This window comes from Rutidosis leptorrhynchoides, chromosome 4, assembly GCF_046630445.1.
Source record: "Rutidosis leptorrhynchoides isolate AG116_Rl617_1_P2 chromosome 4, CSIRO_AGI_Rlap_v1, whole genome shotgun sequence".
NCBI classification, from domain to species: domain Eukaryota; kingdom Viridiplantae; phylum Streptophyta; class Magnoliopsida; order Asterales; family Asteraceae; genus Rutidosis; species Rutidosis leptorrhynchoides.
The window spans coordinates 20,495,895-20,510,000 of NC_092336.1; the positions used below are offsets into that span (position 1 = coordinate 20,495,895).

General features: G+C 30.4%; 2 protein-coding genes across 2 annotated transcripts; both read right to left on the minus strand.

Moving 5' to 3' along the window:
- Nucleotides 1-983: 983 nt before the first annotated feature.
- Nucleotides 984-2,541, minus strand: LOC139843666 (small ribosomal subunit protein eS21y-like). Its single transcript, XM_071833787.1, has 4 exons — nucleotides 2,473-2,541; nucleotides 1,872-1,952; nucleotides 1,645-1,777; nucleotides 984-1,212 (listed from the first exon to the last, which is right to left on the minus strand). Exons 2-4 carry the CDS (start codon nucleotides 1,919-1,921, stop codon nucleotides 1,150-1,152), a joined length of 246 nt encoding a protein of 81 aa, XP_071689888.1. The 5' UTR covers nucleotides 1,922-1,952; nucleotides 2,473-2,541; the 3' UTR covers nucleotides 984-1,149.
- Nucleotides 2,542-4,319: 1,778 nt separating this feature from the next.
- LOC139840243 (putative methylesterase 12, chloroplastic) lies at nucleotides 4,320-8,527 on the minus strand. Its single transcript, XM_071830490.1, has 5 exons — nucleotides 8,110-8,527; nucleotides 6,754-6,993; nucleotides 5,848-5,991; nucleotides 4,986-5,120; nucleotides 4,320-4,812 (listed from the first exon to the last, which is right to left on the minus strand). The coding sequence occupies exons 1-5, from the start codon at nucleotides 8,377-8,379 to the stop codon at nucleotides 4,540-4,542; spliced, it is 1,062 nt and encodes a 353-aa protein (XP_071686591.1). The 5' UTR covers nucleotides 8,380-8,527; the 3' UTR covers nucleotides 4,320-4,539.
- Between the last annotated feature and the right edge of the window lie 5,579 nt (nucleotides 8,528-14,106).

Below are 14,106 nucleotides of genomic sequence, written 5' to 3' on the forward strand. Positions count from 1 at the left end.
ATCTGCATGACGGGTCAAAAAAAATCAACGGTGGTGACAGCAGGATCTATGGCACAAGTCAATGGAATCAAGAAATTCAAAATGAAATTAGGCGTTGACTTGTATACATATTCTAAAACACGTTTAAGCACTTGTTAATTAATTATAATTTAGAAAGAATATGATGTCAAAAGGTTAGGCATTTTTTTAATTTCATATCGTAATCAGTCACACAAAAAAAATTAAAAAATTTGTGTTTGAAATTAATCAATCATGTATCAATCGTGTTAATATGAAATTACTTAATTTTCGTGAAACGAAGTTAAAAACAAGATGATTGCAAATATAGGTTCGCATAATATGCTACTCCAGATTTGAAGATGATCTCACTAAGGCACCCTCGTCTTCTCACAAAAGGCAATGATTTCGCCTAATGTCTTGGTCTAGCCTAGTTTACTTGAAAGTTTGACTTGACATACGCGTGACTCATATCTTTTTCTTTACTAGAAGAACAAAATAAAAATACAATCAAATATCACATTATGTTCATAACCTTGCTTAGTTGCTTATAAATCAACCAACTTAAAGTTCATACGATTATGATTCAACATAATTATGAGTATAAATAGCAACATTAGAAATTTCACATCAGAACACTTATACTCGAGCGTTAACTTCCCTCCATCACATCAACGTCACAACAATCACTTGTTTTCACTAATCTTTTATACACCACCTATCATTCACTATATAATACCCACAAAAAATCACACTTTGGCTGATGAATTTGGCGGACCCGTGAATATATAACGTATAAAGATCCGTAGTTCAAAATGGACTTCACCAGTGCCTTTAACAAACAAATAGGGAGTACTCCTAACTTCAAGACTAGGTGCCCTAGTTGGTTAGAGTCATCTCAGTATCTCACAAAGAGGACAAATATTTTGGTCTAGCTTCAATTAGTTAAAAGAAGGAAGAAAAAAAAAAAAGGAAGCTTTAAGAACTATCAGAATATGGTCGATACATTGCATATAAAACATCCAGCTTACAGTTCACATTAAATTCAACATCAAACCAAGTCTAATAAAAAGCATGAAAATTTCACTCCATGAACTTAACATTGTCTTAGGTTCAAATAAGCCATGAGTTAAGCACGAATTGACAAACTTACTACTGGTGAGCTTCAACTTTCTTCTTCTGCCACAGCCTATCAAGAGCACTGTCAGCATCTCCCTGCAATAAAACAAATCATTAGTATAAATAAATATATTTAATAAAATCAAGGAAAAAAATGTACAAACAGTAAATGTTAGAAGTGGGCAAATTTAGCCCAATTAACTTAAATTGAGTCATGACAGGTTGCATCTTATCGTAAGAAAACTACTATAACAAAACACAAAGTTTTACAACACTTAGATATTGCATGATATTGTGTTACTTAATATAACAGTATCGTGTTAGACTGTTACTAAAATCAAATAAAAAATATCAAGGTTGGGAATTTTATAGACAACTTTGATTATATTCCAACTAATAATGAGTTTTGACCATGTTTGACCGAGTTTTAATTAGGTTTAGAATACTTTTTTAGTACTCCAGAGTTTTGCAAAATCCACAGAGAAAATGAGTAATTGCTAAATGTAGCAATAAAAATACAATACTAACCTGGGCACGGACAAAACCACAGAGGGCAAAGGTAGAGAATTGACCAACATAGCGACCAGATTCATCTAAATGTCCAACGTTAACTTGGACCGAAGCATGATCCTTCGAGGTAATTAACCTGTTGGTTGCAGAGCTGCAAAAACAATGAATATATGGAAATTTATAATCATTTAATATCGTGTATTTCTTAAAAGGCTAGGTGATCAAACTACAAATTCTTAACATACCACTTTCTTGGGATGTAAAGATCCATATTCTGACCCTCTTCATTCTGCATCTTGACAAGTTTTTTTAACAACCGGCTAAAACTACAAGACGAATACAAAAAACATATATAAGATGCCAATAGCTGCACACAAACTAGATAACCAACATAACTGACAGGCAACAATATTCATTACTGTAAGAACTTAGAACGCTCAATAGCACCCAAATTTCAAACAAAATAAATCAGAATTCTGAAGTATCAGGTAACATAATTTGATTGAAAATGTTGTAATAGAACAAAAATATTCATCAATATACACATCTCCGCTTACAATAAATATTTGATATCTACCAACGATGAAACAAACAATTTAAATAAAACTGCATGTCTGTATTTAAAATCTTATCAGGTTAAACACTTGCTGATCAAATACCTCAAACATTATTCAATAAAAAACAACTTCAACAACCAAAATGAATATCATTCACTAGCCACAAAAAAACATGAAAGAATAAAAGATTTGGCTAAGGATTGAGCAACAAATAACAAGCTATACTGTTTTATTATACATGATATATGATTCGTATAATAAGAGATGGATTAACGAAAAAAATGCAAACCCTAAGATGACGATTGCTTATTCCGGCAGTAAGATGAGGCTTCTGGCTGTAAGGATATGAAAAACCCTAATTGCTTTGATTTATATAGTAGGTGTATGCAAATTGTGAAGTTTATGGATCCCCTAAAGAGTTGGGCCTTTCTGATATACTATTGGGCCTATTCGATTGTGTTTATTTGAATTACTAACGGGTCGTTAGCTTATGATTGTCCGAAAGTTTTTTTTTTCTAAACCAATGCATTTTGATTTCTGTGAATAAATTTTTTTTAACGGCGGTTAGAGTCATTGATAAGGGTCTGAACGCGAATTCGGAACTTACACACCTGATCATTTCCTGAGACAAACTAATACACTCAAGAGGAAACCTCACTAGACATCGTGTGTGATAAAACTCCCTCTGACGAGGCTCATGGGCAAGACATTCGAGACCCTTTGAGGCCAACAAAATGACCATGTAATTTTAAAAGAAATATTTTGTAGAGTGAGGTCTCCATCAATACACCAAAACTTTGAGATGTAATGTGTTATTAAAATTAAAAATTAAATAAATGAATTCAACATATTATTTGTTTATTAATTTTGAAATTACACCTATTTACAAAGAAAAAAATTAACTAGGGGTTGTCTTTTATATGTAAAACAAAAACTTATAAAATTTAATAACCGTCAATATAAAGTCAATATTAACCACTATATATAGTATGTTAATGCACATTAACGAAAGCTCTAAATGTCGTTAAAAATATTCTATTAAATATGTATTTACCTTTTAAAATAATCCTTAATATCTATATCTATATTTATATAACTAGACACACTCATTTTAGATCTTTGTCATCAACTTCTACTTTGAAACATAAAATAGCAAATGGAAATATTTGGATTTCAATTCTTTTGAAAAAATAATACGATAAATTAGAGTCCAATTATCATAAAAATCGTCAAAAATGGCAACGATCGCCATAGGTGAACACATCGCAAAAACCCTAACGGTACAGAGGCTTCCGGATATTAAATATCTGATAGATCCAGGGTGCTAAAAGACGAAAATAACCCTAAGTAATAAAATAAACACGTGAACAGTAAAACCACATGTTTAAATGATACAAGTATAATTTGTTAGATGTAACAAATAAAGTGTGTGCATTCTTTAAAGCGGATACATTCTATTAATTTTGTCTTTTAAACTGAACTTATTCTTAAGGTACATATATAATACTAGATTTAAGAGCCCGTGCGTTGCACGGGGACTCTTCCGCAAACAATCTTGAATCTGAAAATGATATATCAATTAACGATATTATACGGAAAGTGTCACGAGTACTTTTGTAGGTGAATTAGTTAAGTATTTTTATTTATTTTTATTTTAAAACAAAACACATCACCAAGAGTTGGATAACTTAAACTTTGTTTTAGACATAACACATAGATTCACGAAAATAAATAGGACCTGATATAAGAGCCCGTGCGTTGTAACTCTTGGATCGTAAACCATACCATACACGCTCTATAATACGATAAATTAGAGTCCAATTATCATAAAAATCGTCAAAAATGGCAACGATCGCCATAGGTGAACACATCGCAAAAACCCTAACGGTATAGAGGCTTCCGGATATTAAATATCTGATAGATCCAGGGTGCTAAAAGACGAAAATAACCCTAAGTAATAAAATAAACACGTGAACAGTAAAACCACATGTTTAAATGATACAAGTATAATTTGTTAGATGTAACAAATAAAGTGTGTGCATTCTTTAAAGCGGATACATTCTATTAATTTTGTCTTTTAAACTGAACTTATTCTTAAGGTACATATATAATATTCTTAAAACAAATCTTTGGAATTTAATTATTCGAAAACCTCGTACACATGAAAAATGAAAGACGATGATATACCAATGTTCATTATAACCACCAACTATGAACAAATGAACACTTGTCCTCTCTAAACATTTCAGTTTAATAAAGTTACAAATATATAAATAATAAATAATATAACAATAAAATATCTCGATAACTATCATTACCAACCGTTGTACATATCAACTCAAAGGGTTTCATCTTGCTATGCGATTTGAGCGATCTCAAGCAAAATTTTGTGCAGCGACTGCGGCTTAGAGAAGAATGGGCAATGATCACTACCTTTGATCTTAAAAACACCTTCTGGCGAATTTTCTCTCACGAGTTTTTCTTGAATGTCTGGTGAGAGGAAGTGATCCTCGAGTGTTTGAATGTAGAACCTACGCCCCTTCCCGTATTTTTCTTTGGATAGTGATAGGTTTTGCATTATGGGCCCCAGTGGGATGGGTCTCATTGAAACCATAGCTAGAGCAATATCCTGCAATAAGTCCACCACATGTGACATGTAAAAAAGTCAATACTTAATATAATGATAATCGTTGAAGGCGCCTATCTCGACCCATAACTTTCAATGGGTCAACTTGGGTTATGGTTGATCCCTAAGGAGTCGAATGTTTTGAATTCAATAAATTTATATAAAACAGAAATTACCTTTGCAGGAGACTGATTGAAATATAATCCACGCATTTGTTGCTTCTCGAACATGAATCCAGTTGCAGGATTGTCTTTTCCATTTCCGTGTATTAAGAACTTGGATTCCTTCATAAACAGTTCTGAAGATCCCAACTGGGGTAACAAGTCAAAATGAGTTCATGTCAAAACAGGCCATTTTGGGACTAATTCAAAACAGGTCATTTGGGGCTTGTTTGACCTAACACATACTCGTTTAAAATATTTACAATGTCAACTATAATACAAATATTATCTTAACTCGGAAATTAATCCAACTTTAAATAACATGGTTAGGTTGGACAACTGTCGACCACTGTCATGTAAAGCATCTATATCTATATAGTCTAATAAACCTCTAAAATGATGACATCATCATAAGCTAAATTATCCTTTACTTTTCATAATGATGATGTCATAATTATATATTAATTTAATTAAAAAAATAATACAAAATCTTTTATAAACGGAAATATTAATCTCTCCTAAATTGTAATTTTATTTTTCTAAAAAAATTTAAAAGGCATTTATTATTATTAATAATTATTATTATTATTAAAAATATAAATATAAATATTCAAATTTGAGCAAACTTTATGTTTGTAAAATCAACGACAAGTTTCTTAGTCGAAATCCGTGGTTCCACGGGGCAATAAACTAAATGACTTTAACATTTACATTCACTTAATACCTAAAACATATCATTAAACTGTTTCGTTTAAACAAACCCGTGTTTCCACGGGTCATTTCACTAGTATTACTTAATTATCCTAACTGAACCGTCCATAAATAAATAATTATAAATTGTCACTTCTATCATGTATTATGTGCATAAAACACGTACCTGGTCAGCAAACACATCAAATGGCTTTTGACCATCAGCTACCATAGTACCACATAAAAAGATTGCTTTGGAAATCTTTTGTTGAAAATGCTCCAACGCATACGAAACACAAGCACCTCCAATGCTATGTCCTACTAAGATTACCTACATAAGTTCACAAATGAATGAACATGTTGGAAATGGGGAACTGTAAGTCAAACGGGTTGGCGCAACAGGTCAATAGGGGTTCAAGTTGGGCTGTCTTGACCCAAAACACTTTTCGTCAAAAGTTATATCTCCATTAACATTTAAACAATGTGTGAAATAGAGTAAATAACACAGAAAGGTACCCAACTCATTAAAGCATCAAGACACCAAAAAATGCTTTCTGGACGGTTGTGAGCCCACATTTTTAAAATTTTTACCATAAAAGAAACTACTACCTTTCAAAGCTTTGTGATGTTAGAAATGCTTTTGAAGCTTTGTGTTTAGTACCAAAATTCCCTTTTTAAACATTGGAAAAAGAAAAAACTTGAATACCTTCATTTCAAATTGATTTTTAACAACCCTTTTTCCATTGTCAAAAGACTTTGTAACATTAATTAATCAAAGTAATGTTAGTACCTAAACGAGATAATTGGTAAAGTTGTGTACCTTTCTTGCCATGCACGTCAAATAAAGTTAACGAAATATTCTAGTACTCCGTAATAATTAGCAAAATGGGGTTAACAAGGTTTTATGCATAAAGCGTAACCATTTCAACCATATGCCTATATCAAATTAGATTTTGTGCGTTTGATTCATTAAACAAAATATGTAACCCAATAGAACCATTTATAAGTCAAATGGGTCATAATTCCTACCTTTACTATATCCCAAAATCAATCTTGTGACGAAAGTAAATGTAAAAGTAGAAACATTTGTTACCTTATCATCTTCTGGTAAGTTTTCCAAATAATCAATTAGTGGTTTTGAATAGTCCTCCAGTGTAGTGACTTTATTCGTGTCCTTCAAATCGATACCGGATCCAGTCAGATCAATGGCTGTTGGAAGCATGCCTGATTCCTCTAACTGAGCAATACTTTTGTACCAGCACCATGCTCCAAATCCTTCTCCATGTATCAAAACAATTTTCTTGGTCTCAACATTTTCCAAGATCTCGGGTGACTAAACATAAAAGTTGACCAATTAACAGTAAAGATATCAACTTTACGGGGTGTTATAATGTGTTTTTGAAAGTGATCATGCGATTTTCAATAGCAAGAGTTATGTAAAGTTGTAATAAAACAGGTTCAGGAGATTATGCTTTGAATGGACACTTAAGAGGAAACGCAGCTAGTATAAAACTCATTATCCAGAGCATATTATCTATCTATATCTATATATCTATATACTCTAATAATCGAAAAGTAGAATCTGCATATTCAGTTTAATACCATTTTTACTAATCCTCAACTTTTGCTTACATTAAAATCTGATTATGCGCCTACAAGTCAAAATAGTCGTATAATGTAAAGACGTGATCTTTGCTCTGTAGTGCGTGACGTCAAAATATAAAAATTATGCAAATATAATGCTAATATCTTATAACCACACAACTTCACAAGCTTGTAGGTAAAATTTTATTACTCAGGGCAAAGATCATGTCATTAAGAGAAATAATTACAAATTAATTACAATTTCCTTTTCAAATGATACTTATATACTTTACAACTTAATAACTTATAATAGGAGGCTTTAACCTCCTCCCAGATCACAAACATGCAACATATATAACCAACAATATTGTAAATTCAACGAAATCAAAATAACAACAGCTTAAGCCTAGATGATCAATTATATCCAATCCATATCCCTTCACAATCCATCATCATCTTAAAAAATAAATAATCCTCTTGAAATAAATCAAAGTTTTCATTAAAAGGAAGCCACAGGTTAAATCCTATATCTTTCTTTATATGCAAAACCATCACGAAGTAAAAAATCCATAAAATTTTATCAAAAGGTCTTCAAAAAATAGTCAACCCTTCAAAAAGCCACATAATTATCACCTAGAGAAAACTTTTTTAGGCTACTGAATCATTGAAAGCTAAACCAAATCATAAGTGTCATGTACACTTTTATGATACCACCTTTTCAACAAGATAATCATATTAAATAGCCAAACTATAAAAACGCACTAAAAATAAAACAAAAAGCAACAAACTTTAACTTAATCTAAACAAACCCACCAAAAATAAAACAAAAGGCAACCAACTTTAATCAGATTATATGTGAACTAACCTGTTTTTGCTGTTTAGGGTCAGTCACCGTCGGATCAGAAACAGGGTTATTCCGGCGACGGGAACTAGTGGATCCAATCCGGCGAGACATTGAACCTTCAAATCTTTGAGACGATTGATGATGTTGAATTGCAAGTGATAAAGCTTGCATATGCAATAATTCTTCATCTGTATGCAGTTTCTTTTGTGATCGATTTCCACCCCCAATTCGCCTACTACTTTTTGACCCATTATTATTAACTTTCGTTTTGCAACTAAATCGATTACCCATTTCTTAACGGAATTCAAATTAAATTTTACAGATTGAAATTGAAAGAATTTGAAGGTGTGGGTCGACTCTAAATTGAAGTAATTGGAGCTGTGAGTTGCAATTGCGTTTAGTGTGTGTGTCGTAGAGAAATTAGGTTAAAGTAGTGTGTGAATTTATTTGTAGGATGATAAAAATAAATAAAAATAAAAATTATATATATACAACATATACATATACATGATCATCATAAAAAACACTTTTTTGAAAAAGGCAGAAGTGTTGTAAATTTAGTAGTTAAATATGGATGGTAATTAGTCAAATATGGATGGTAAAATTTGTACTATATATATGTGCATAATGTAAGTTACAAAAACACACATATACATTAAATACATCACACCTCTCTTCAACCTCTTTCTCTCCTATATCTTCTACAACACATCTCTCTTTTATTGGTTCTTTCAATTTGAATATATTGAACCAGGCCACTAAAGGTAGTTATAAGCATACTGAAATATAACACGTTATCAGCACGAAGTGCTCCGTATAATCAAGGTTTATCTAAGCACGCACACGTCACTAATCAAGGTAAGAAATTATCTAACTTTTATTAACTTCACTAACATTTATATTTATGTTATTTAAGTTATATATGGTCGGTTATACCGCCTGAATTATATTTCTGTAATCTAACTTTTATTAACTTCACTAACATTTATATTTATGTTATTTAAGTTATATATGGTCGGTTATACCGCCTGAATTATATTTCTGTAATCTAACTTTTATTAACTTCACTAACATTTATATTTATGTTATTTAAGTTATATATGGTCGGTTATACCGCCTGAATTATATTTCTGTAATCTAACTTTTATTAACTTCACTAACATTTATATTTATGTTATTTAAGTTATATATGGTCGGTTATACTGCCTGAATTATATTTTCTGTAATCTAACTCTTATTAACTTCACTAACATTTATATTTATGTTAATAAGACCTCATGATTGTACGCAACACGTCATTTGACAACACGGTACTTTATGTACGCAACACGTCATTTGACAACACGGTACCATGGGTCGAGATTAATTTCGATCAATACGAATACGATGGGGTCTTTATATGTTATCTAACATTTATGATTACTTATGCAATTAATCATTATTTATTTCATGCATACTAATGTTTATTCTTAAAAGTAAATCTTAAAAGTTAAAATAAGAAAAAATAGTTTGTATTTTTATTAAAAGTAAATCTTAAAAGTTAAAATAAGAAAAAGTAGTTTGTATTTTTATTAAAAGTAAATCTTAAAAGTTAAAATAAGAAAAAGTAGTTTGTATTTTTATTAAAAGTAAATCTTAAAAGTTAAAATAAGAAAAAGTAGTTTGTATTTTTATTAAAAGTATAAATCTTAAAAGATAAAATAAGAAAAAGTAGTTTGTATTTTTATTAAAAGTAAATCTTAAAAGTTAAAATAAGAAAAAGTAGTTTGTATTTTTATTAAAAGTAAATCTTAAAAGTTAAAATAAGAAGAAAAAAAATCTTGTCCTTTATATTACTCATACGCGTTTTGATATAGTGACTTTATTCGTTAACGTCAACTAACGACGTTACAACGGTCATATATACATAACGGTTGTTAACGTCAACTGACGACGTTACAACAACTATATTTTTCAAATATAAAATAAACATCTCCGTTTTCACATTTTCACAAATCAATCTTCATTTTTCAGATTACTACTCTCAAAAAGTTTTTGTAAAAATGATTCACACAAGGATGATTTTTCCTATTGTATTGGTCATATTAACTATCATCATTGTTGCTAATATACCACCGGGTGAACCTATATTCTATCATGCCCTTGTGGTTTTATTATTTGTAATCATACCATTATTCTGTTGTTTGCTACTTATGAATTTAAAATGATTCTAATTTCATTTTATTATTTGTCTATGAATAGAAGTTGATTATGATTATAATTTATGTTATTCATCTTTTTGATAATAGAAAATGTCGAATTTGAAAAGGCTTAAATTTGCTCATTTAGAACAAGTGGGAACAACTACTTAACATGGGTTATGAATGTAGAAAAACATCTCGAATCAAACGGTATTTTAGAAACCCTGAATGAAAATAACAATTATTTCGAACAAGAGAAAGCAATAGTAAGTATTTTTCTTAGCAAACATATTGACGAGTCCTTAGAATCTACATATTATATGATCGAAAATCCAAGTGTATTATGGAAAATACTCAAAGATAGATACGATATTAATTATAAAAAAAAATAATAATAATAATAATGGTGATCCATGAAAGAATAAAATTAAAGATATTAGTAGACGCTCTTATAAGAATTCCGGAGATTCTTATTAATGATCTGGTAACGTGGATCATTAGTCTAGTATTTCTTGAATACATGAACATCTTGTTTAACTCTACAAATAAGTCCCAAAAGAAAAGAAAACGAGAGTGAATCTGTTGACAAATCTTGATTAAATTAACCCTGAGCTACCTTGAGACTTGAATGGTTTGAATTTTCTAAGATGCCTAGTTTTTTTTTTTTTATGTATCACTCATAAATAAATGGTTTTAGACCATAACGCATATGTTTTATTAAGTGTTATCTTTTATGTACTTCAGATCATAACTTGTTTGCAGGTAATATAATTTGATTATCTTGCTGAAATATAACTCATTATTTGCTTATCTTATTTGAAGTTTTAGTATGAATCCTGCTGAAATACAACATCAATTAAATGGTAAAGACCTATGTATTGCAGATAGTAGTAACATACACACTATGATCAAATCTAAGAAATATTTCATTGATTTAAATCAAATGAAGGAATTATAAATACTATATCAGCTCTTGCAAACTTGATATAAGGAACGAAAAAGGCAAAATTTCATATTACCAAATGGTACGAATTTTTTGGTAAACAATGTCTTGTTTTCTCCCAAATCAAAGAGAAATTTGTTAAGTTTCTCTGATATATATCATAATGGATATGATTATCAGTCAATGATAATCGAAAATGAGAAATATCTATGTAGCACCGAAAAGCGCATAGGATTAAAAGTGCATATGATAAAAAGCGCATATGATGAAAAGCGCAGCGCATATGATTAAAAGCGCATATGATAAAAAACGCATATGATGAAAAGCGCAGCGCATATAATTAAAAGCGCATATAATGAAAAGTGCATATGACGAAAAGCGCAGCACATATGATTAAAAGCGCATATGGTGAAAATGATATATGATGAAAAACACATATGGTGATTAATGAAAAGCACATATGGCGATTAATGAAAAGCACACTGAGAAATAATCACCAATGTTTCTTGAAAGAATTCAAGGGTATATATATGGACCAATTCATCCATCATGTGGACTATTTTTCTAATAGACGCATCTAACGCATGGTCTCATGTTTGTGTGTTATCAAGCCGTAATATGGCATTTGCAAAGTTTCTTGCACAAATTATTAAATTAAGAACACATTATTCTGATTACACCATTAAAAGGATGAGACTTGATAATGCTGGTGAGTTAACATCTCAAGCTTTTAATGATTATTATATGTCTACAAGGATTGTTGTTGAACATCCAGTTGCTCATGTGCATACACAAAATTGGTTTAGCTGAATCAATAGATAAACGCTTACAGCTAATAACTAGACAATTAGAAATGAGTACAAAACTCTCAATATTTATATGGGGACATGTAAATTTACATGATGTGACATTAATTCGCATTAAATCAAGTGCAAGTTATAAATATTCTCCATTACCAACTTAATTTTGGTGGAGACCAAATATTTTCCATCTTAGAACATTTGGTTGTGCAGTGTATTTTTAATTGAACAACCACAACAAATGGTTCCTCAAAGAAGGATTGAAATATATGTTAGATATGAAACATCTTCAATCATAAGATATATTGAACCCATGATGGGTGATGTTTTTACAGCAAGTTTTGTCGATTGTCACTTTAATGAAACATTGTTCCCTATATTAGGGGAAGAAATGAAATATAAATAAAATGATGTTTCATGGTGTGAACATCAATTAAGGAATATTGATCATCGCACAAAAGAATGCGAAAAGAAAGTTCAAATATAATGCATATGCAAGAACTTGCAAATTAATTACTTTATGCATTTAAAGATACAAAAAAATAAGTGACTAAATCATATATACCAGCAGTAAATGCTTCAGCTAGAATTGAAATTACAAAAGCTGGCAATAATGTCACTCATGAGTCTTTGCTACGGCAGAAACGTGGGAGACCAATTGGTTCCAAAGATAAAAATCCTCGAAAAGGAAAATCAGCTGATAATGAGGTAAAAGAAAGTGTTCAAGAAGAACCACAAATCAATACTCCTTCTGCAAAGGATATTGATAAATGTAAATACATAAATTGCAATAAATTATGTAATATTATGAAACTGAAATGAAATGAAAAATCTTGATGAGATTTTTTCATATAATGTTACAATGAAATCATGAATAAAGATGATGATCTGGAACCAAAGTCTGTCATTGAATATCAAAATAGACGTGATTGAACTCAACGGAAAGGAGCAATACGAGCTGAATTAGAATCGCTCAATAAAAGAAAAGTTTTTGGATCAATCGTTATCACTTTTAAAGATGTGAAACAATGGGATACAAATGAATTTTTATCCGAAAAGAAATGTGCAAATGAAGTTACAAGGCAAAACTAGACTTGTAACTCAAGATTTCCCACAAAGATCAGAAATGAATTAGGAGAAAAACTTATCCTCCTATAATGAATACAATTACTTATTAGATACTTAATCAACCTGGTAGTTATTTAAATGCATCTCATGGATGTTGTTACTACTTATCTGTATGGATCACTTAATAGTGATATATATATGAATATACCTGAAGGGTTAAGGTATCATAAGCATCTAATGCAAAACCCAAGGGAATATATTCCATTAAATCACAAAGATTTCTAAATGGGTTTATATAATCGGGACGTATGTGGTATAATCGATTAAATTATTACTTGATAAGAAAAGGGTATACATATAAACTTATTTGCACGTGTGTTTTATAAAAACAATGTTCGGATATGTGATCATAGCTGTTTATATCAATTATCTTAAATAAAGAAATCTATGAAGCCATTCAACTTCTAAAGAAAGATTTTAAAATAAAAAAAATCAAGTATTACGTTGATTTACATATTGAGCATATAACTAATGACTTACTTATACATCAAACAACTTATACCGAAAAGATTTTAAAATATTTTAATATGGACAAGACAAAAACCATTAAGTACTCATATGGTTGTTAGATCTTAATATTGATACTAATCCATTTCATCCTCTAGAAGATCATGAAGATCTTCTTGGTTCAGAAGTTCCATATTTTAGTGCAATTGGGGCTCTTATATATCTTACAAATTATACAAGATCTGACATTTCTTTTGCAGTTAATTTGTTGACAAGGTTCAGCTCAGCCCCTACCAAAAGACATTTGAATGGGATCAAACAAATAGTTTGATACCTTCGGGGAACTACTGATTTATAATTATTTTATTCTAACAACTCGAAACAAGATTTGTTTGGTTATACAGATGCAGATTATTTATCTGATCTACATAATGCTAAATCTCAAACTGGATATGTATTCCTAAATGGAGGCACTGCAATATCATGACGTTCTCAAAACAAAGACTTGTTGCAACATCAT

Bases quoted from the DNA above. Each gene is read 5' to 3' on its own strand.
- LOC139843666 (XM_071833787.1), bottom strand. From the start codon at position 1,921: ATGCAGAATGAAGAGGGTCAGAATATGGATCTTTACATCCCAAGAAAG. The intron at 1,778-1,871 runs GTATGTTAAGAA...TTGTTTTTGCAG, and splicing joins CTTTACATCCCAAGAAAGTG to CTCTGCAACCAACAGGTTAA. The intron at 1,213-1,644 runs GTTAGTATTGTA...GTTTTATTGCAG, and splicing joins GTGGTTTTGTCCGTGCCCAG to GGAGATGCTGACAGTGCTCT.
- LOC139840243 (XM_071830490.1), bottom strand. From the start codon at position 8,379: ATGGGTAATCGATTTAGTTGCAAAACGAAAGTTAATAATAATGGGTCA. The intron at 6,994-8,109 runs GTTAGTTCACAT...TTTTATGTTTAG, and splicing joins ACCCTAAACAGCAAAAACAG to TCACCCGAGATCTTGGAAAA. The intron at 4,813-4,985 runs GTAATTTCTGTT...GACTTATTGCAG, and splicing joins TCAATCAGTCTCCTGCAAAG to GATATTGCTCTAGCTATGGT.